Consider the following 23,753-nt stretch of genomic DNA (forward strand, 5'->3'; position numbering starts at 1 on the left):
TATATAATTTTGTTAACCAGGACCTCTCGAACCAGTTAGATATATAGATTTTTTTTCTTTTACTTGCTTTTTGTTTTACTCGTAAACTTATTAATGTTTACATTTAAAAGTATATGCTACCTTTTATTCATTTACTAAAGTACCACCTGTGATTGTTAAAAATTGTAGAGGTCTCTGATAAAATGCTTGTTCTTTGATTTTTGTCAATTGTAATTTAATAGTAACTATACGTTAGTTCTGTTTAAAAAATTTTAAAACAAAATTCTTGTCTTAGAATTGCAAATGATAAAGATAGCTTTAACAACAAAAAAAATCTAGTATAACGGTTTATAACTGATAGATAACGTGTAAAAAACTAGTCTATAGTATTGTTATTACACATTGTGTTATAAAATATACGGAGCACACATTTAAGAAATTACGCTTTTTATCTTTCATATTTTATTTAAATTTGGATTTTATGAATTATTATTTTGTTTAGACATTGTAAAAATATTAATTTCACATTATGTTGTATTTTCTTTTAATCCTACTGTGTTATTTTAAAGTTGCTTACTTTTTTTTTCAAATAAAATTTTTTGCATACATTAAAATTAAATTTTTGAAAGTTTATAATTTAATTTTTCAGTTGTATTTTTTTAGATCTATTGAAACTTCAAGAGAATGTAGAAAAAGACATTAAGATTTATTCGTCGTGAATCATGAAAAATACAGTTTTCACATTTTTCAATAACATCAGAAATATAAAATAAACCTTTGAATATACCTTTAGGATCACCATTAAATGCAAGTTAATTGTCCCCGGTTTAGTAAAACCCTTGCGCACTTTAATTCTTAAGTAAAATATGGTTTGAAATATTCGGAGAAGTAATGACTATATACACGCTATATTACATAGTTACGTGAGTGAAAGAAAATTCAAAATGATATCGAGGCTGTAATATTTATTTACTGTTGGGGATACGCAGAAAGAAGATTGAAAGACCCAAAACAATTTATACAAAATTATTGTTAGTTAGACTATTAATATTTATAATATAAATCTTTTTCTAGAGCAGAGTAATGTTTTAAGGCATTCCTAATATGAAGGAATAAAAGACAGTGTCATACATTATTTTAAATTTTATTTGATATTACCAATATTTGGAATGATGAGGAAATATGAATGGTGTAAAAATAATTAAATAAATCAGAGGAGTAACAAGGAATCACACTACCTCCGTTTTATACACCAAAAATAGTGAAAAAGTAATAAGTGTAGTTGCGTGATCTATTTTTGGCGCACCCTTTAAATATTGAGTTTTGCCAAAAAATGTAACCCGGACTTCCATGGTCGCTCAGTATATCTCCACCCCCTATGTCCACGCCTATTCCTCCCATTCTCCCACCCATAGCTCCTTCAATTTGACTTGTCTTTCAGCGTAGAAAGGGCCTTAACAGAGCGTTTGGACCGGCGATACCGCTCAGCCAGGGAGGCCCCTTACAATTTGATAGATAAAATAAATTTTAAGAACCAAACATGACCACGTGATTCTTGCCTGCTTTCTCATTTCATTTCAATTCTTTCTTTCATATATCTTTTCATATATCGTTTTAGCAGGAAGAGAAAAATTGTTAGTTGGGTTAAAGCGAATGTACGAATTTTTATGTAAGCTAAAGTAAACAGTCGAAAATTTAATCCTAATTAAAATTCTAAATTAGGAGATTCTTACTTTCTTTTAAATTAAAGATTTAATTTAATCAATGCTAATTCTAATTTAAATTAGTTTCTATATTATGTTTATTAATTTTCTATTATTGATTTTTTGCATTTAATTTCCTCTTGGTACATTGCTTCTCCATTTTGAAAAGTGTTTTCTCGTTGAAATTGTTTTGCACGTTTGCTAAGTTATTAAAATTATGAATAGTATTGTTTTGATATTTATTATTGCTGGTAGTAAGTAAATTTTGTATACTTAATTTTTCATCTTAAGACCTACGACTATTCTGCCACAGATCACGAAATGGAAATCTTCATCATGTTTTAGTTCATTTTGTGAATTTACCTGTTTAATTTTTCGTATTGATAAATTCATTATAATTATATTTTATTGCATTGTGTTTCCTAACCTTGTCATTTTTCGTACTTCATATTTTAAATTAATAAATATTAAATTATATGTTTTAATTCAATTATATGATATAATTTAATTATGTAGTAGTATAATTCAATTATATGGTTAATCAGTTTCACTGATATGAATTATAGATTATCAAAACTAAAAAAATGCATCAGACCTTTAGCGAATCAGTTTATGAATTCGACAATTTTGGGGATTCATTTATAGCTTCAGCAATGCTTAATGTTTTTTTTTTTTTTTGAGTGTAAGTATTTGTGCTAAAAGATTATTAAGTTTTGGTAACCATTAAACTGAAACATATAAGAATCTAGGGAAGAAATCACATAATGGGAGAAAAGTCACTATCCGACAAGCCACAACATATTCTGTACATTTCATTATGAATACATGTACAAGAAGATTCCTGTATAGTTATTTACAGCAAAATAATCGCCAAGTTTGGCAGTTCCCTTGCATTTTCAATCATTGCATTGCCAGCTTCTTATAAAACCGACTTAAAAAGACATACTAAGAAGTTTTGCATGACAAATTCTGTTTCCCTGCCATTGGTAGTATAAAGTTCAGAGAAAAGGGAGATCTGGTAAATTTAGAGTAATCGTGATTCAAATGTGGAAAAAATGTTTTCCGAATATCAAAATACAAACTTTTATACAAACAACAACTTTTTTTACAAACTTCTATACATACAAACCAGGGTTGGGGTTTTGGATGTCCTAAACTGGTTTTGGACAGGATACGTGGGTTTTACTGTCTTAACTTGGGCAAAACTGTCCTAAACTGGGTAAAACTGTCTTAGAGTGTCAAAAACCTTGAACTTTGGTAAAAGGTAAAAATTCTATAGGTGTAACCATTGTACACATAATAATTACATGTATCAATAAATATTTGATATTTTTTATACAATTTACTATAACTTATTAAAGGAAAATAATATAATATAACAGGAAAAGGTTTTTAATTTTTGAAGCTCCACAATTCATTGAACAACAAAAGTGAATACCTAATCCTTTAAATATAAATATGCTTTTAATACTGATAAATAATATTTTTGCATAAGGATAAATATGGCAATATTAAAAAATAATATTTTTTCTTAAAAAAAATACTAAATTTGTTCAAAAATTAACCTTTTATTTTTTGCAATATTTTTTTTAAAGAAATGTTATAATTTCTGCATCACAGGATGATAAAAAAGACATCTATTTTAAAAAGAATTGTTTTTAATTATAAATATATTAGTTTAAATTGAAAATACAAAATAACTGAAAAATGTATTAACAGTTTTGAAGGGCATAACATCCGTTTCAGTTACTGACACTGGTGATGTATCACCACTATGCTAAAAGAATTGAACATGAATGAAATAAAAGTATTCTTGAATAGTACTATAGATAAATAAACCTGTTTATGACGAACCAAGCACTTAGTCCCTAATATTTTAACATGTATGGCAAGGCCAAACTTTTGTTATGCACTATTGAATGAGAGGACCAATTGAACTTGATTAGTGATTAATCTTCCTTTGTTTAAATTGAAGAGTCAAAGAATATTAATAAAACATTATACTTTTGAAAACAAATGTTCTCTGGTATATTTAATTATCAATATGTTATTAGTTCTATGTTTATTTTACCTCTTAAATATTGTTCAAATAAAATTGTGACATAATTTGAGTAAAAAGGGTTTTGAACAGTTTAAGACAGTTTTGGACAAAGGGGTTTTAGACAGGACGGTTTAAACCAGGGTTTAAACCGTGGATTAATCCATTCTGTCCTAAACCTTGCCAACCCTGATACAAACAAATTACTTTAAATGCAAACAAATTACTGCAAGATTACTTCACTTAATAATTTTGGCATGTTTTTTTTTCTTTTTTGAAATTTAAAAAGAAAAAAAAATATTTTCAGCATTTTAAACGTTATGGTTTGCTTCAACTCACTTTTCTCTAAATTTCAAATTAGCAATATCGGTGAAACCGAATTAGCCATGGAGAGTTTCTCCAGAGTTCTAATGCATAGGGAATAGCAAAAGCTACCATATTTTTGATCTCTTACTTAATGTTAAATAGATATATTCACGATGTATCAATATACCTCCCAGTTGTAAAGCTGATTGAACAGCTAATGAATCTGACTTTGTATTATTTAAAAAAAAATTGCTAATAATTCTGCAATTTTATCTGTATGTATACAAACGGTATTTTATTAGTATATCTAGAAACATAAATTCTATTTGTTGTTAATAGTTTAAGAGACTCTTAAATTATGATAGATATTTCAGATGTTTTTTCAAAATTATAATATGCTACTAAACAATTTATTAATGCTTTTATAATCTTATTTTTAATATTAACAGAATTTTATTAAATTTTGGTTGCAACTGACCAGTGGCATGTGAAAAACTCAAGTCATAGAATCGTAAATGACTCAAACATGTAGCCATAGCCAAGCTCATTAAAGCCAATATACATACATATTATTATATAAAACCATTATACAACATTTATATATATATAATAAATAAATGTTTTATTTACGTATAGTGTATCTTAATAAAATTTTCGATTTCTTAACGGTGAAGCTTTGTTTGTTTCGATTTACAGATGAGTTTAAATCCAATTGATTGCAGGTAGAAAAATATTCTGTATCATCCACCAAATAATTAAGAAAATATTAGTTTTTTAATAAAATATTTCCTATTAGTTGCATTTTTTTGTTTCTTGCAAGTTATGTAAAAGAAATTCATTTAGCATTACATAAGTTTTTAACTATTTTATTTTAGTTTCTCCAAGTTTTTCAAGCAATCCTTTGCTGAATAATTCTTTCTATGAAGCTGATGATTATGGATGTGCTTGTAAAATGTATAGCTGTGCATGCTGTGTGTTCCTGGTAGTACCTGAAATTTCATTGAATGATACAGGTATATATAACTTAATATTAGGGTTAGTATTTGGTCCAGAAGAAATCTATTTCTTCTGGGACACAAACAAGAAGCTGGAAAAAAAAGGAAAACCTAGAAAATGAACACTATAATTTGTTTTGTATTAAGTACAGGGTAATTCACAATCAATATAACAATTTCAAACAGCTATGACTATTTTTTTAAAAATAATTTATCGAAAAGATTAACATGGATGGAACTTCAAAATTTCTTTACGTTAGGTGCAGAATAAAGAAGATAGTGTTTTTGAAATAATATTCCATTTTGTGGAAAGTTTTTTTTTGCCCTAGTTTTTACCTGTGAATCAACCAGTGGCACAACTTTTTGGCACCAAAAGATTATTATTATTATTTATTTTATCATATATATATATATATATATATATTAGACTGGTCCAAAAAAAACTTTTTTTAAAAATTTGCAGTTCTTAACCCTGAATACTTGTACACATGACAAAAGAATCCCCCATGCAAAATTTCAACTCATTTGAAGTACATTTAGAGGTAGCTCAAAGACTTTGAAGTTTGAGATTTTGCATTTCATATAAATAAATGACAAAAAAAACATTGACACTATGCCTTTATTGGTATTTTCCCATCAAAAACCATGAATTGTACACTCATATATACATATTCCTTATTTATATCATAAAATACAAGGGAGCGAGCCAACACAATATCTATTAGTAAGCTTATATGAAGAAAATCGTAATAAAAAATCATACATTTTGAACAAGTGTGGTTTTTTTAGTGTCCTTAAATTTCTTTCTGTGGGATTCCACAACTTGAAGTAAGAATTGTTTTTGTTCTTCGTCTTTAGTTATCAGTTCATTGTAGTCTGTAATGACTGCTACGTCCCTTTCTGCGCAATCATTTACTGTCTTTAAACATTTCACCATCATGGTAAGAATCAAATTTCTTCCATTCCGATGTGCACGAATGTAAGAAATCTCCTTGTATATTCAATGACTTAAATATCATCCAAGATTTTTCATTAACAAAATCATGCAATGATTTTTCATTAACATTTCCGATTTCTTTTTCCTTTAATCGTTTAGAAGCATTGGTTACATCTTCTATATGTTTATCTATTTTAAACAACTTATCAACCATTAAAACCTTATCTTCTGTGCTTACATGACAGCTGAATAGGTTGAGCATGACTAAGTCATCGTTTAAGTACCACAGATGCCTCTTCAACCCATTGTTTGCAGCTTTTGAGATTTCTTTGCATTCATTTTTCACCAAATTTAAATGTTTCAAAAATTCTAAGTCTATGAAAGGTGTGCATCAGCTGCGTTAGAGCAGCGAATCCAGGCTTTCATGTACAAGTGTGTGCTAAAATCATTAAATCGTTTCAACCCTTTAGCTTCTTTTGGTGTGAGCTTGAACTGTTCACGAAACATGTATATTTTTAAATAGTAAATAACTTTGGCCATCCACCGTGCATGATGGAATGCTCCTGGTGCTGCAAAATGTACTCCACCTGGAGGCACCTGTCCAAGATAAATCAAAGTCAGTTCTAAAAACTCTCTGTAGTACTTTCTTGCCAATGATTTTGTTTCAAACGTAAGATTATGTTTGGCAAATTTAATAGCTTCTTCTTTTAATACTTTCCAATTTTCTGAAGGTACTATTGTTTCTTCTGGACATTTGAAAGAAGATTTGTCTATAAAATTCCAGTGACTTTGGAATCTCTTAAACATGAAAACACAAGGTGCACTAGAATGTCCAAATACTGCAGAAAACACATCACCAATAATGATTTCATAAATATGATGCCTGCAAGCCAAACTGAGGAGCTGTTTTCCAATCTTCTGTTCCAATAATGTACATGCTCCTGTGTGAATACCAGTGTTACAAGATGTAGTGTCAAAGCACATGCCTTGAATTTTATCTATGATTTCTCATCATTAAGTGTATCAAATACTGCTTTTGCAATTGCCTTGCCTGTACCAACTGGCAGTTTTGGCACACCAAGTAATTTCTCCACATCATTTCCTGTGACAAGAATAGGAAGGCGGTCAACTTCCTCCATTTCTCCAGAAATACTAGCCATGAGTTTCCCATCCCAGTGGACGACAAGCGGACCATCAGGTTTGAAGTTATGCTTCAAATCCTTCACTAACTGGGCTCGAAATTTTGTTCTGTGTCTGCAAAGTGTACTTCGTGAAACAGTACTTTCACTTACATTTATTCCAACTGTTTGGGCTGTTGCTGCAATTAAAAATGTAGCACTGCGATTTGAGGTTTTTGTTCGATCCAATGCAGACATCAAATTAGGTGAAAGAAGCTTGCTTTTTTTTCCCCTTTGCTGTCTTTTCTGAAGTACTAGGATATTGAAAAGCATCATCATCAGTATCACTTTCTGAGAATGAGCTAGTTGAACCACAGTCTTCTTTAATTTCAGCACTTGATGAAGGATAACATACAGTTTTGTTTTTATTCATGTCCACACTATTAGATGGTAGTGTCTCATATCGCCTCCATTTAGATGAGCGTTTCTCTTTCTTCTCAAGCTTTCTGTCGACTGACAACATACAGCCTTCAAATCCTTCTAGCTGTTTAAGTCAAAACATCTTATCCTCTTCAATTTTTATCATCTGTAAAGCACCGACATGAGCGATATCCCTCAACATCTTGCAATCTTTGATAAACTTCTGTTTATTGTCTTCTTGAGTATTCGTACTCCGATTTCTGCTTTCTCAATTTTTATTACCACTCAACTAATTTTTCTAACTTTCTTACTGCATCCTGCTTTTCGGTTGTAGGAATTCTAGCCTTATTCCAGAAGGTCAACACACTATCAACAGTGTGACTTGCACTTTCATGCATTGTTTTTGTCTCATAGTGAAAGAAGTTTCTTAGTACTGCATTAATGGAAGGTAGTTTACATCTTTTTATTTCACTTATGGGAAAACCAAGTAACCAAATTTCAGAGTCTTTTCTAAATCTAATTTTGCTTGACATTGTTTCAATAAAATCTCACCAGGTCACAGATGTAAACAAACAATTCCAAAACAAGAAGTAAAATGTTAACTATATAATAATTATATTTATAATTATTATATTTATCATAATATATGACCATTGTTTATGAAAATAAGTAAATAAATAATAAATAGTGATAATATGGAAATTATTTTTTTAAGGCTTCAATGTAAAAACTTCAAAGCCCTTGAGCTACCTCTAAATGTACTTGAAATTAGCTGAAATTTTGCATGGGGGCTTCTTTAGTCATGTGTACAAGTATTTAGGGTTAAGACCAGCAAATTTTAAAAAAAAGTTTTTTTTGGACCAGTCTAATATATATATATATATATATATATATATATATATATATATATATATATATATATATATATATATATATATATTGAAAATAACTTTTTTTACAAAAGCTATTTACATTTAAAATAAATTTTTAAAAAAGTCTAGGGCAGTTATAAATTTTAGAATTTTAGATAATTCATTTGAAACAGATTAATTCATGTACTGCAGCACAACGATAATTTTATATGTTATAATTCTAAGTGGTTTTAACAAAAGTTAATTTTTTTAGCAATGCCACCATGTAAATGACATTGTTGGCATACACTCTCAATCAATGTGGTGCATATTTTGGGCAAATCATTTTATAATTTGTTTAATATTTTTATAATGGTATATTTATAATCAATTAATCAAAATTGTACATTTTTTAATAATATTATTATTTTCTCCTGGAGTGAAATAAACTTGAAACATTTCTGGACTGTTAAGGTTTAATTTAGAAAATAATAAACGTTAAGCAATGTTAAATATTCAAAGTGAGATATTTTTTTCAGACAAATTTTGTATGTTCCGTGAAGACTGTTTTATATATTTGAAGTTGTATAATAATGTTACAGTTTTTATTTCTCAACTTAATATTAAGTTGATAAAAATGTATTATTCTTTAAATCGTCATCATCATCATAGTTGGCCAGACAGTCCAATGTGAGCCAATGCCTTCCTCTGAAGATTTCTCCATGATGACTTCCGATTTACCTTTGATCTCCAATTCTTTTCATTAATTGCGAGAAAATCAGACTCCAGTAAGTCAGCTCATCTTAACTGCGGGCTTCCCGCTTTCTTGTTCCAGTGGGTCTAAAAAGCAGTATCTTTTTCATTGTATTGTCATCACTCATTCGAATCACGTGGGCCATCCAATTCATTCTATTTATTTTTATGTATTTAATAATATCAGGTTGTTTATAAATCTTGTACAGTTCAAAGTTAAATCTCCTTCTCCAGTTATTGTTTTCATTTACACCACCAAGTATACTCCGCAAAATCTTTCTCTCAAATGTTGCAATACAATTTTCCTCCTGTTTTGTCATTGTCCAAGCTTCAGAAGCGTATGTCAAGACTGGTCGGACAAGAGTTTTGTAGATCAAGAACTTTGTTTTTCTAGAAAGAAACCGAGATTTAATAATTATTCTCTACATATGATACAAGAAATACATTAAAACTTAAAAGTTGTCTGAAATAAAAAATTCAGTTTTTTTCTTAAAAGGTGATTAAAAAAACACCTCAAACCCGACTTATAATATTAATCTGATTTTGACTTAAGTGTCGAAATGAAAAATGTGTTTGCTAAGGAACTTCTTTTTAAAGAAGCAGTTAACAATGCTTTTTCTTAACATATTAAATTGTACAGCTTAAGCAATAGTTTATTAATGCATTTATTTATTAAAAAAACTTCGTTACCTACATTTTACTCTCAAGCTTTGAAATAAATCCCAATTAGTAATTATTATGCAACAATTCTTCTACTTTTTTTTCTTCTTCAAACAAAAATATGTTTTTACTGTTTTCAAGCTGTAGATTTAAGTTTGTATATTTTAGAAAATTCTTCTCAAACCTGCTTCAAAGAGAAAAAGATTTTTTAGAAGATTACAAAAGAAGATTTTTTCCACCTTAACAATAGTTCAAAGAAATAACAGAGCTCATTCTAGGCAGGGTAAACAGGGTGCAGCACCCTGCTGCCCTTTTAGTCAAAAGAATTCACCCTGTTGCCCCTGAAGTAAATTAGTGCCCTGATGTAATAGACTCCATACCCTTTTTGCCCTTTCTTTCCTCAACCCTTCTTTACTTTTTCCCCAAACTCTACAATGGATTTCATGAACTGTTATTTTTAACTCTAGTTTGCCATTGCTGTCAATACATAGTTTAATATGGGAAAGGAAAAATAGCCATTACAACCCATTGTTGCACTTGTCTTTGAAAGTTTGCAGTTACTTCCACTATCATTAAATCATAATTATTATTAATCATTTTAATTATTTAATCATAACTACAGACACTTAAAAGCATACATTTATCATTTTATTAATATATGCATGCATTTTAAATGAATTACTATGCTAATTAGCTCATTAACTCAATATATATGTTAATTTATCAATGAAAATAAGTAATTAATGATTGCTTTGCTACTTTCAGTTAAGTAAAAAAAAAAATTCTTTTACTAATTGACAATGTTTTTTAATAGAACGTGTAAAGAATCCGTGTAGAATGTGAAATTATTGCCTTTTTAGAATAATAATGCCCTTTTTTTAAACTTTTGCACCCTGCCCTTTTTTCTGCCTAGAATGAGCTCTGGAAATAAAAGTGGACTCTCTATATTTTATCAATCTACATTTTGTGGCCGAAACCCCCCGACTTAATGACAGGCGCACATTGCCCTTAAGAGTCCTCTTTAGACAGCAAAGAGTTTATATTTCCTCTATATTTACTTATAGAGAAATTACATGGAAGCAATATCTTTATTAAACTTTGAAGCAAGCTTTGTTTCATTATATTCATTGAAATGTGTTTTATTTAACATGGTAACCATAATTTTAATTTGTAAGGTAGTATGCAGATTTAATCAACACATTTGAATGAATAAAATGGGACAAAAAGTATTTATTAGTATAAATTAGATATTTAATAAATAAATTGCATTTATGTTATTCTGAAGATTTTATTTACTGTATAAAATAAACCCTTAAATCTGAGGGCTCATCATAGCCTTTTTTGGTATTAGTGCTAGAAATCTAGACCTTACTTAAGTATGGTTGATCATGAATTACGATTTCTTATTATTTGAATTACTGGATTTTTGTTTTCTATTAATTTTTAATTTATTTTGTTTTAATATGTTGCAGCTTGTGTGAGTTTTACTTATTTGCCTGATGAATATGGCATGACAGTGACATTGAGGATTGGTGATGTTGTAATTATCAATGAAACTATATCAGGTAATCTTTTATAAAAAATATTTTTTTTGAGTAATTTTATTGAGTTTTTATTATGAGCTCATGATTTTTATTTCTTTATTTCAGCAAGAAATCCCCCACCCATATGCCTGGCGCCGCGTTATGTGGATAAAATCTTCCATATATGTCTGCGCTTCTATGATATGGATGTAACAAGTGCATTATTTCATTCCTGTGTTCAGATAGAGGTGAAAATGTTTCATGTTTTCAGTTTAAAAGAATGGAAACTTGGCTGTTTTAATATTGATTTAGTAAAAGTTAGACAGATGGAATACTTAGAGAAGATAGCCAACCTTAATTATCTTACCACACCTACTGACCGCAAAAAGAAATTCTTAAAAAAGAAGTCAGTAAATAAGAAGATATTAACCCCAAGTCGATGGTGAAGGTTAAATCACAGCCATATTTTAAGCCTTCATAATTCTATCTTATTAAATTTAAATGATAATATTACATTAGAGTAATAAAATACCAAATCTTTAACGAAATTAAGTTGAAATCATGAATGCTAAGGTTTCTTGTTAGCACTTCAATTTTTTCGTATGTATTTATTTTTACATTGATCTAGGGGTGCACAACCTTTTTGAGTGAAGGGCCACTTGCACAACAGGGTGACTAATGAAGTTTTGCACAAGCATTTAGGCATGGTGATGGCAAATATCTTCTTCAAACATTAGTATTCTAAGCAGTAAATTTTTTATCAGTAAACTTAGTAATATATTTGCAGTAAGTCAGATTTTAATTATTAAAATTCATTTTAAAATGAAAAAACATACTTTTTTAAAAAAAAATTTTCCTATTTATCAAAAATTGATTTATTAAAAAAATATTTAATTTATCATTTTTGATAATAAAAAAATAGTTTTTTTTCCTCTTTTTTCTCATTATATCATGTATTACAAAAGCTCGTTTTAATATAATTTCTAAAAAGAAAAAAAAACTTAATGCTTACAGAATAAAAGTATAAAAAAATATGTAATTTAATGAGTAATATAAATTCAAATTAAATATTATATTTAAAGAAAATTTATAAGATGTAAATAAAAATGTAATTAAATGTAAAATGTAATTAAAACAACATCATTATAGTACAAAATAAGATTAAACATTTATTTGGTATTATACTTCATATATTTCTATTTTTTCAATTATTGTTAGAGGTTTCATGAATTTTAAATAGAAAACTTTTTCTTTTTTGTTTTTTCATGAAGAAACATTTATGCTAAAAAAATATATAATAAAATTAAAAACAGTTCGCCCAATTTTAAAATTTCTCTTGTTGCAATAACATTGTATTAAAATATCAGGACTCTGAATATCACGTGGAAATGAATGACACTAACTGCCAAAAATAATAATAATAATAATGAAAATAACTTGGATTTATGACGAAATGGACACAAATAAATTGTATTAAAAAGGAATTGTTGAAATGAGCGATTTTAAACTTATGAATCAGAATAACATTGTAGTTACAATAACGGGATTAAGGAAAAGCATAGCAATAAATGCAGAAAAAATCGCTTAAAATTGTCAATGAAATCAGCTCAAATTGAGCACTTCAATAAGTAATTATTTAAATGCTTGATTTAATATTCACATGTTGTAATAAAAACTAGAATTTTTTACATTACGGGGGAACACATAGTGCCCCCGAGACGTCAGTCTAAAAAATAGTTGCAAAGTAACTTGGATTTATGACAAAATTGGCAAAAACAAAGCACATTAAGAAGTTATCATTTATATGTACACAGATTGAAACTTGTATCATAATATTATCGTAGTAAAAATACAGGGTTTCTATGAAGCAAAAACTGCCTTAAATATATAAATAAAAAGATTGAAGAACATTTAGAGGAATGTTCACAAATAATACATGTCAAAAAGTGATAAATTAACTGTGTGATTTATAAATCAGGTTTGGTAATATCATATTAAGTGTATCAGGATTTTAAAAAATACCTAAAAATCGTTAGCTGTAGTTGTCAAAAAAAAAAAAAACTATCAAAACAGCACTTGGATTTATGATGAGCAGCCGAAAATAGGTTTACAATATAATCTGCAAACTGAGTATGTCAAAAAGAATTGAGATTCTCTGTGAGCTGCACAATGACAGTCGGAGGGCCCGCAGGTCGCTGGTTGTGCATCCCTAAACTAACCATCTGGTAAACAAATTTTTTTTAATCAAGTTGAAAATGTATGTTAATTGTTATTTATTCTTTTATAACATTCAGAATTTTATCAAATTAAATTTGAATGATATTTCACTGAAATAGTAAAACATGAGTGTAATTAAGGTAGCTTTATAAATTTTATACACTGAGAATCTCTTGTTGGTATTTTAATTTGTTCTTATGTATGTATTTTTTGTATTAACCTAATTTTTTAAACTTTTTTTTCTGAATTCTATTTTATTAAATATTATAAGCATTACATTGGTGGAATAAAATACTAAAACATTAATTTATGAAGGAATGTATTTTTACGTTAACCATTTTTTTAACAAAGTTTATGATGAATGTTATTTGTTAGTAGTTTTTTCTATAACATTCAGAATTATTAAATTTGAATGCTATTACATAAGAAGACTAAAACACAAGTGTTATTAAGGTAACATGATAAATTCTATAAGCTATGATTTTCTTGTTAGTACCTTGATTTTTTCTTGTATACTAACATAATATTATATAAAAGTTTAATATAAATATGTATATTAAACTTTTTTTTAAAACCAAGTCGATGATGAGTTACCTTAGTTTTTTATATGACATTTAGAATTCTATCGTATTAAAATTAAATATCTCATTAGATTTTATTAAATTTGAATATCATTACATTAGAATAATAAAATATGAAAACATCAATATAAAGTGAAATGATAAATTCTACAAGCTAAGGTTTTCTGTTAGAATTTAAATTTCTTTCGCATTTATTTTTTATATTAACCTAATTTTTTAAACCAAATCATATCTTTTTTTGTATCAATCATAATTTTATTTTATTAAATTTGATTAGTATTATACTAAAATGATTGAATATAATGATGAGTGCTATTAAGGTAACATAATAAATTCCATAAGCTCAGATTTTTCTTCTTAGTACTTTAATTTCTTCTTGTGTATTTATTTTTTGTACTTATCTTATTTATTAAACCAAATCTATGATGAATCTTCGAACTTATTTTTTTAATAACATTTAGAACTGTATTTTATTTAATTTAAATAGCATTACATTAGAGTAATAATATACCATAATTTTAATGTAAGTTGTAATGATAAATTCTGTTAACTAAAGTTTCTTGTTAGAACTTCAGCTTCTTCTTGTTCATTTATTTTTTATAGTAATTAATTTTCTATTTCTACATTTATTTAAATTTATTAAAACAATAAAAAAAATTACTTTAATATTTAATCTGATAAAGCTCACTTTAAAATACAAATTTCTTTTCATCTCTATAGAATTATTGCAAGAAAGAAAAAAAAGCTGAAATTGAAATAGGATTAACGTTAAACTTTAAATTCTAAGAATAATGGTTTTCTTATCGTACTTTTTATTTTACAATATTATTTAATATTGTACTAATTATCTTTATTCTAAGATGTACGGGGAATTTTTTTTTTTTAAAGAATAAGAAAAGAAAAAAAAGTCTTCTAATATCCAAGCCTATTTTCCTAGATTATGCAGCAACAGAGTAATATGATTAGGAGACATTGGTATCATTAAAGTAACATATATTTTTCTTTATGGTACTTTATTTTTTCTTAGTTTAATTATTTTATTATCCAGTTATTTGTTTTTTTTCATTATTATTTAATATTGTAGTTATTGTTTGTAATCTAAGGTGTTAAAAAAGATAAAAGTAATTTTTAAAAAAAATTCCTTCTAATATCTGACTTAAATTTTTTCCTTCCTAAATTAAAGAATAATAAAATAGTATTATGAAGCTAACATGTATTTGAAGTTACTCTTCAATTAAAGTTTTCTGTTGGTTTAATTTTTAGTCTTATTATTCCATTCTTTTAAAGCCAATAGTTTTTTGAGCATTGTTTACTGTTTTAGTTCCTTCAATTGATTTCATTGAAAAAGAAAAATCTGGTAATGTTTTTAAATTCATATCATGATTTGTAATTTATAATAAAATTTTTCCAAATCTACAGCATCATGGAGGGACTTTTTTTCATTTTCTTGCACTTTCTCCCACACTCTTGGTTAGATTTCAGAGCAATTAAATAGCTAAATATTAATAAACTTAAGATAAAATGATAAGGTCTGTAAATTTATTTATATCAATGCTTTAAATGTTTTCTATTTTATTTTATTTAAAATTGTGTATCATTTTATCACATTACTTTTAATTTTTTTAAGAATATGTATAATGTAAATTTGTATTCTATTCAAAATATGGTGATCTCTTGTAGTTAAAAATTTTCTATGAAGTGGTAAAAATGTTTTTTTATAACAATTCACAAATCATGTAGTTAGTTTTAAAAATAAGTCATCAAATAGTGTATTTTAAACTCTATTTTATTGTTAGTGGTACGGTTGCATTTAAGCACTTAATTTTTTAAAATTACAGTGTTGAAAATATTACCCAACTTCATTAAACTTTGTCAATTTTTTTTATATTCATTCAAAGGCTAACCATTAAAAGCCTCTAAAATGAAAATAAATAAATAAAAATTTGACTTATTCACTTTCATAATTAAAGGCCCAATTAATTTACATTACTGGTTCAAAGAGCCATCCGGGCTAATAATCTGTTTTAATCAAATATGTAGCACTAGTTGTTTCTGTAATGCTAATTGTTCTCACTTTCAGAAATAAAAGTTCAGTTCATTTACATTGGTGATTCAAAGACATTGTTATTTGGCCATTCTGGCTAATAATCAATTATATAAAGCCAATTGTTCCTATTTTTTTTTATCAGCCATCTTACTAAACGATCTGTGATTTAAGCACAATGTAATTTTATTATACATGAAAGATTTAATTGACACCACATCATGGTGCAAATTAAAACTTATTTTTATAAGAGTTATTTTTGTATTCTGCGAGCTATGAACAGAGTTATACTTGTAAAAACTAACTGTGAACTTGTAAAAACTAAGTAAAATGTGATACTTGTAAAAACTAAACAAATATGTCATTCATTTTATGTTATTTGTAATAAAATTTTAGAAGTGGTGAAATAGTTGTTTCTATTTTCCACTTGTAAAATTTTATATGTTATTTCATATTGATATTTTTGAACATGTTCTAAAATTGTGCCATTAGAAAAACTATATAATATGCCATGATATTAAACTAGTTTTGTTAGAAGTCAAAATGTGATAAGCTTTATTATATATTTATAGTCCATTTACTATACTTCAATGCATTAACTAGTCACTGTAAATTACTAGAAATTTTGCTAAGAAACTTTGATATTTTTATAGCAATATGAATTAAGAGTTATTTAATGCATGTTTTAATATTCCAAACAAATATTTAAGTGTGCCTTTTCACAAATTGTAGAAATATTTTTTTTAATTTTTGCCTTATAAGGAAAATACAGTTCTAAACTATATATCAGGAGTCGAACTCTAATAAAACTTGAAAATATATTTCCTATTTCTAATTGCTGATATGTTTTTGTTTATATGATACATATGTGTTATATATGATACATATTAACTGTCATTACTATTTCCCCATCAATTAGGCTTTTATATTTATAGTAATATCTTATATTTTAATGATTCAAGCCTATAATAAAACATATACTTAAATTAGGTTAAATACTTTGTTCTTGTTGCTTAAGAATTATATTTTAATTAACAAAAACACTTGATTGCAATTGTTTGATTCAAATGAATTCTAATTTCTTTCCTTTAAAAAGGTTTACTATGCATTATTTGTATACAAAATAATTGAAAAACTATAATTGATATATTTTATTGACATCATTGCAATTTGTTTTGATCAGGCTCTCATGTTTGTTTATGTTGAGTTGGCTCACAAGAAATTAGTGCTGTCTCTACAGGCATTATTATTCATATAAAATATTCAAAAATATTAATATTATGTTATATCGTGAAGTTCATATACAATACAAAGTTTGACTACTATCAAAATTCCACCTCTAAGTTGAAGTTCAATAAAAAAAAATTGCAGATATTTTTATTGTAGTAATTCTTCAACATTAATATGATAAATGCATTTATGTCAATGTGCATTATTGTTAAAAAAATGTGAAATAATTTTTTCTGTCAAAGTAAATTTAATTGGAATGATGACCATAGAAGATGTCAATCTTAATTTTGAATTATTATTGTTTCATACTTATTAAGTTATTTACTAAACAAACCATTTACTTAATAATGGCCTCTCCTATATTACATCTTATCTAGTTATTTTTTATCCTACACATCTATGTTATTATTTTATGAGATTAATAGCATAGATTATTTTAGGATTAGATAAAATAATCTATGTTATTTTATCTAGTTATATTTTGTCCTGTATCCTTATCCTATGTTACATCTCATGTAATTATCTTTTTTACAGCAACTTGAATGGTATAAAACCTTTATATTTAGTGTTTGTGTTTGAAAACTATTTTCACTGAAACTTTTTTTTATACCAATTTTCCTATTATACACTTTTTATTCTTATTTTTGAATTTTTGTGGAACAATAATTTTTGTATTCTTGTTTTTTTTTTCTTTTTATATAGAATAAATATAATTTCTTTGAATTTTTCTCAGTTTTTTGTCATTTAGTTCCTTACATGCTTGCAATCTGAAATTCTTTATAGAATTTCAGATTTAATTGTTTTAATAAAAACTTGGCTTTATTTTATATTAAAAAATTAAAAAAACCAAATTCTAGAAAATTTTCAAACAAACCCTTTACTTTCTGTATTTGTCATATAGAAACAAAATTATGTGATATAACTAATATTTAGATTATAGAATCTGAGGATTTCGTGAATGGTTAATGTTCAGTCAACTGGAGTAATACTTCATCCCTGGTCAACTTACCAGACTTCGCATCATAGTTTTATCACTTAGAACGTTTGGGGTTTGCTCCGACCTCTACCATTCAAAAATAATCAAAAAAGGTTTAATTTGTTTTAATCTTAAGGAAAGAATAGATATATTTTATCCCCCTTTTTTCTAAAAAAAAAAAATTGTATTGGAAAATGTCTTGGAAACAAACTTTCAATATTAATGCAAAATACTTATTAATGATGCAATGGCTGGAATTTTTATTGTAACTTTCATTTAAAGGAAAATGCATATTAACGAGTTGAATGCCATACTAATTTTATATGTCTTGCTCGCCTGGCCACAACGGTAAATAACTACAAATTAAATTTGCAAATATTAGACAGATTTTGCTAGTTTTTTAAAAGGTTTAGCACGACATATCTGAAGAAAACTGGTGAATTATATAAGCCTACAAATTGTTTAGAAATAATGGCGGATAAAAATCTACTAAATTGAATTTATTAAACCAAGAATCACAATTAATAAACTACCTGTTTGAAAATATTTATTCGCTGTCCGGAGCAAGTTGGCATCTCTGTGTATATAAATAAAACTATTTTTGTGTGTTCTACATTTTATTAATTTCTTCAAGCCATTTTAGTAGCGATAATAATGCAAAGAAATTAAAAATTTACTTGAATTATGTGTTTCTAGTAGTCTTGGCTTCGCCGGTCACCGGTGCCCCCCATGGCATTCAGCGTGTTAAATATGCATTAGGCGATTGAGAATCTAATTGGTGGATTTTAGATAGAACGATCAAACCAGTTCCAGTAAGAATATTCCCTAAGTTTTTTAAAATAATGACTTGAATATTATATTTTTTAAGATTTTAATCTTTTCTGTTGTAGTTTGTTTTAATGGCAGATGTATTTAAAACAGTGGTTAAAGAATTACTATTTAAGAAGAATTCGAAAATCTATCATGGAAACTATGAGCTGGATTGTTTGACTAGTGAGTAATTAACATTTCAAACGTTGAAATAATTTCGATTGTGCTCCATGTCGCTGAATTCGTCATTGTCTGGGCATTTATCATCACAATTTTCAACATTATAAGCCCATAAGAACTTTTGTGAGGATTAACTTTAAGTTTCCAAACACATTATCGTACTACTTTTGTGATGTCAGCAAGTCAGTTAATCAAGCTCTTAAAATGACATCAAGCTCTTAAAACAGACATTGCCCACTGTATATGCATACATCGTCGCAATTTTGGTCGTTGTAATATTCTTGTATATAATTAATATGAATGTTTAGCTATAAACAGGGATGTGATTCTTCCGCGGATTCGCGGATTTCCGCTTTTTTTTTCAGATTTTTCAATTTTTCCCGCTAATTTCCGCTGAAATTTTTTTTTTGCACAAGTTAAAATATTTTATGAGGAATTAAATTTTCAGCGAAGCGAAGGTATTGAAGTCCTCATTCCTCCCTCAAACATTGATTTTCGTATTTACCTGATTTAAAAGTTGAACGTTGCGATTCTTAATCAGGCGATTTAAATGTCGTACATTGCGATTCTTATTTACGAGATTTAAAATCCAATATCGCGATTTGCAATTACGCGCTTTTAAAACCCTATGTAGCGATTCGTATTCATGCGAGCTTAAAATCCTATTCAAGCGAGCTTAAAATCCTATTCAAGCGAGCTTAAAATCTAATGTCGTGATTCGTTTTTGTGGTTGTAATATCAAACATCGATTTTCCTATTTATGCGTGCTTTAAAAATTAGACAGTGGGATTCGTATTCGCGGTATTTAAAAATTGCGCATCGTGATTCGTATTTACGTGATCTAAAAATTACGCATCATGATTTGTATTTTCGCATTTTTTAAATTCGATATAATTCGCATTTTTTAAATTTTCATATTCACGTGATTTAAAAGCCTCATTTCGGGATTCATATTCTCTCAATTTAAAATCATGCATGTGATTCATATTTATATATTCATGCAATTTTAAAATTAATCATAGGGATTTATAATCACATGGTTTACAAGTTTAAAAATTACACTTTTTTGTCAAATTTTTGTATATATATATATATATATATATATATATATATATATATATTCATTCTTGAATTTCCTCTTTTTTACTTTCCAACTACTCTCATCCCTGTATAAAAGGAAGCAACTGAAATTAGTCTGATCATAATTAGTTATCGAGTGTTGAGAAGCAAATATTAATATTCTGATAATGTAGGCTAATTATTAAATGTTCTCTGTCCCCTTCTCATTTTGGCTAGTATACTCCCTTTATTTCTGCATTTTTTTCTTCAATAAAGTGGTTCACATTTGATACTCCAATTATCAAAGTTAGATATTTCTTTAAGTATATGAAGGTGCTCGCTCATTATTCACTTTAGTTTTATTCATTTTTCCAGTTTTTACGCTTTAATTTTAATATATTTGGGGCTCAGCCTATTGTTTGGTGCAAATCCTTTTTATCTAACAAACCCACAGCGGAGCAGATTACCAATGAATCGGTTGTATTGGTGTAGTCAGTATATTAAAATCTGTTCTTTACGTGCAAATTTAAATATTTTAATTTGAAAATACTAAGATATTTAGCTACTGGTATTTGCTAATGAGGTATGAATTTTATTTTTTAAACCGCTAAACTGCATTCTTTCAGACAAGAGGGGGGTGGGGGAATTAGCTTCTTACCAACCACAAAGAGTAGTTTCACAATCATCTAACAATACACATACGTCTTACAAAAGTATAAACATCAAGCCCCCAAATTTAAATATTATTATTATTATTTTGCAAAATAAAGACACCTTATTTGTCCATGTTATCTTTTGAAAATTTAAGAATTTTCTTTCCTAGCTCTTCGGGATTATAATTATATTATGAATTCTATCAACAAAGTTAAAAAGCGAAAATATCAAACTTTATGCTCCAAAACTAATTCAAATGTAAAGAAGGCGAATTTTTTTTCTCAGGCCTAAAAATATCTGGCTGAAAAAAACTATAATTTTGCTGTGATTAGTTTCTTTTATATCAAAGTTTCGAAAAGCCTATAAAAAAGAAAAACGGACATAAATTATTTAATCACTACAAAACTAATTTGAAATTTAAACGAAGTGAGGTATGTTGTTCATCTTCAGATGTAATGTGAACGAGGGTTTAAAAAGTTATAATTTTCGAGCTAACAGTTTTCGTTAAATTGAAATCGACTGATACTATTTTTTTTATTCGATTTCTCAGGAACTATTCAACCGATTTCACTCAAACTTTGTATTTTTCCTTGTAAAATTGCATTCTTTAAAATTATGTAAAAATTTGTATACCTTACGATTTAAAAAATTTTCGACTGCCCAAGTAGCACATAATATTAGATTATATCAGAAAATCGGCAAAATCTAACGTTATCTTGCACAAGTTCTAATATTAGAAAGATACAAGAGGTCGCTGTTTGCTCAGCCTTATATAATATTAGATTCTATACAAACTAATATTATCTAGCGTTCGCCATAATATTATTTTGCATTAGTTTTGATGCTATATAATATTAGATTTTGTATTTTCTGATATTATTTTGCTTTACTTTTTATTTTTTTGGAGTAAGCAAGAGGAAGATATGGATAGTAGTAGAAAAATTCGGCGATATAATTTTATTTAATTTTCTGTATTGTTGTGAAGCAATAAAACATAGAGCAATAGTTTTATGTCATTCCATGCATTATTTACTTAGCAATACAGAAATACTAAATAAAATTATATCAGTGAATTCTGCTACCTTCCATTTTTCTCCTCTTTACTCCAAAGTATATCTAATGTTCAGCTGATTTTTTTTAATATTTCAAACTTAATTAGGAAATATTTTATTGCAACTTTTATTGATATTTTTTTTCTTTTCTTCATACAATGGGTTTTAAAGCAAATTTTATATCATTAATAATTTTCAAGTCTTTAAATTTAAAATGTACTCTTAATTTCAAAAAAAAAATTAGCCTATTTTATCAAAAGCTCAATTGAATTTGTTAGTTTGTAATACATATATATATTTTAAAATTTGTAATTTAAGCCATTTGTAATTTTACAATTATCAATCATTATTTATATTCTGAAATTGTAAATTAAGAAAACCACACTACATAATTGCTAAGTTAAATTTACCAGGGATGAGATTTTTCCGTTTTTTAGCGGATTTCCGCCTTTTTCGCTTTTGTCTCACAAATTTCCGCCTTTTTTTATTTTTTTTTTAATCAAAAACTCCGATTTTCTTAGAATTTTTTTCATATAAATATTCCGCTTTTTCTGAAAATTCAGCCGTTGAAATAAAATAATTATATTTATTTCCGATTTGATATATAGATATAATATATTGAAATATATAGAAAATTCAAACTACGTAACTGCCATCAACCCTTCTGCATATCTACTTATTTTAGCTCTTAGCTTTTATGAGCAGAAAATACGATATTTCTCGTTTTTACCCGTTTGTTCGATAGCTCATATTTTCATAATTCAGACGTCGCTGCATTTTAACATCAAACATCGATTTTCATTTTTACCTGATTTAAAAGGTGCACGTTGTGATTCTTATTCACGCGATTTCAATATTGTTTTTTGCAATTCTTATTTATGAGATTTAAAAATCCAATATCGCGATTTGTATTTTTAAAATTCTATGTAGAGATTCGTATTCATGCGAGTTTATCCAATGTCGTGATTCGTTTTTGCGGTTGTAATATCCAACATCTATTTTCGTATTTACACGTGATTTAAAAATTAGGCTTTGAATTCGTATTCACTCCATTTAGAAATTATGCATCGTTATTCGTATTTACGCAATCTGAAAATTTCGCATCATGATTTGTATTTTTACATTTTTGAAATCCAGTATCGATTTTCATACAAGTGATTTCAATATCGTGGTTTATATTCACGCGATTTTAAAATCCAAGATCGTTATTTGTATTCACGTGATTTTAAAATCCTTTATCTCGATTCTTGTAAAAAGTAAGTTTTCTTCTTGAATTAGTAACTATAAACAGTGGCAGTTTTTCAATCGACGATTATTGCTATATATAGGCATGACAACATCAGCGAAACTGGATGAGAATATGCTACTGATATTTTTGCTATAAATCACATAAGATTTACTCTCGTGAAAATTCAGCTTTTTTGACATTTGGCCAATCTCATCCCTGATTTACATTTGAATTGAGTTGAAAATTTACCTTAACTTTTTTTTCTACTAGTATATAACTAAGTTATTCATTTCCAAAAATATTAAAATTAAATTATATCTCAAATTTTTAAATTGTTATTTTTTGTAATAACTGACTCAATAAAGAAAATTGAAAAATATTCAAATTACTTACTTGCATAAATTATTTCACTTCTATCACTGAAATTAAACAGAGAAAT

The 23,753-nt window shown here is 27.1% G+C and overlaps 1 protein-coding gene across 2 annotated transcripts; it reads left to right on the top strand.

Moving 5' to 3' along the window:
• Positions 1 to 669: 669 nt before the first annotated feature.
• LOC147803470 (uncharacterized) lies at positions 670 to 18,082 on the top strand. 2 transcript variants are annotated; one of them, XM_087151160.1, is made up of 4 exons: positions 670 to 1,648; positions 4,902 to 5,039; positions 11,233 to 11,325; positions 11,410 to 18,082. In XM_087151160.1, exons 1-4 carry the CDS (start codon positions 1,633 to 1,635, stop codon positions 11,727 to 11,729), a joined length of 567 nt encoding a protein of 188 aa, XP_087007286.1. In that variant the 5' UTR covers positions 670 to 1,632; the 3' UTR covers positions 11,730 to 18,082. The 2 variants fall into 2 exon arrangements, with proteins under 2 accessions (XP_087007286.1, XP_087007285.1); XM_087151159.1 differs by having other exon boundaries at positions 1,623 to 1,936.
• Positions 18,083 to 23,753: the final 5,671 nt, after the last annotated feature.

The sequence above is a fragment of the Parasteatoda tepidariorum genome, chromosome 9 (assembly GCF_982258835.1).
Source record: "Parasteatoda tepidariorum strain Cologne lab strain chromosome 9, Ptep-v5.0, whole genome shotgun sequence".
NCBI lineage: Eukaryota > Metazoa > Arthropoda > Arachnida > Araneae > Theridiidae > Parasteatoda > Parasteatoda tepidariorum.

Coding starts and splice junctions, on each gene's coding strand:
- LOC147803470 (XM_087151159.1), top strand. CDS start 1,900: ATGAATAGTATTGTTTTGATATTTATTATTGCTGGTA. Junction 1,937..4,901: donor GATATTTATTATTGCTGGTA/GTAAGTAAATTT, acceptor ATTTTATTTTAG/TTTCTCCAAGTTTTTCAAGC. Junction 5,040..11,232: donor AATTTCATTGAATGATACAG/GTATATATAACT, acceptor AATATGTTGCAG/CTTGTGTGAGTTTTACTTAT.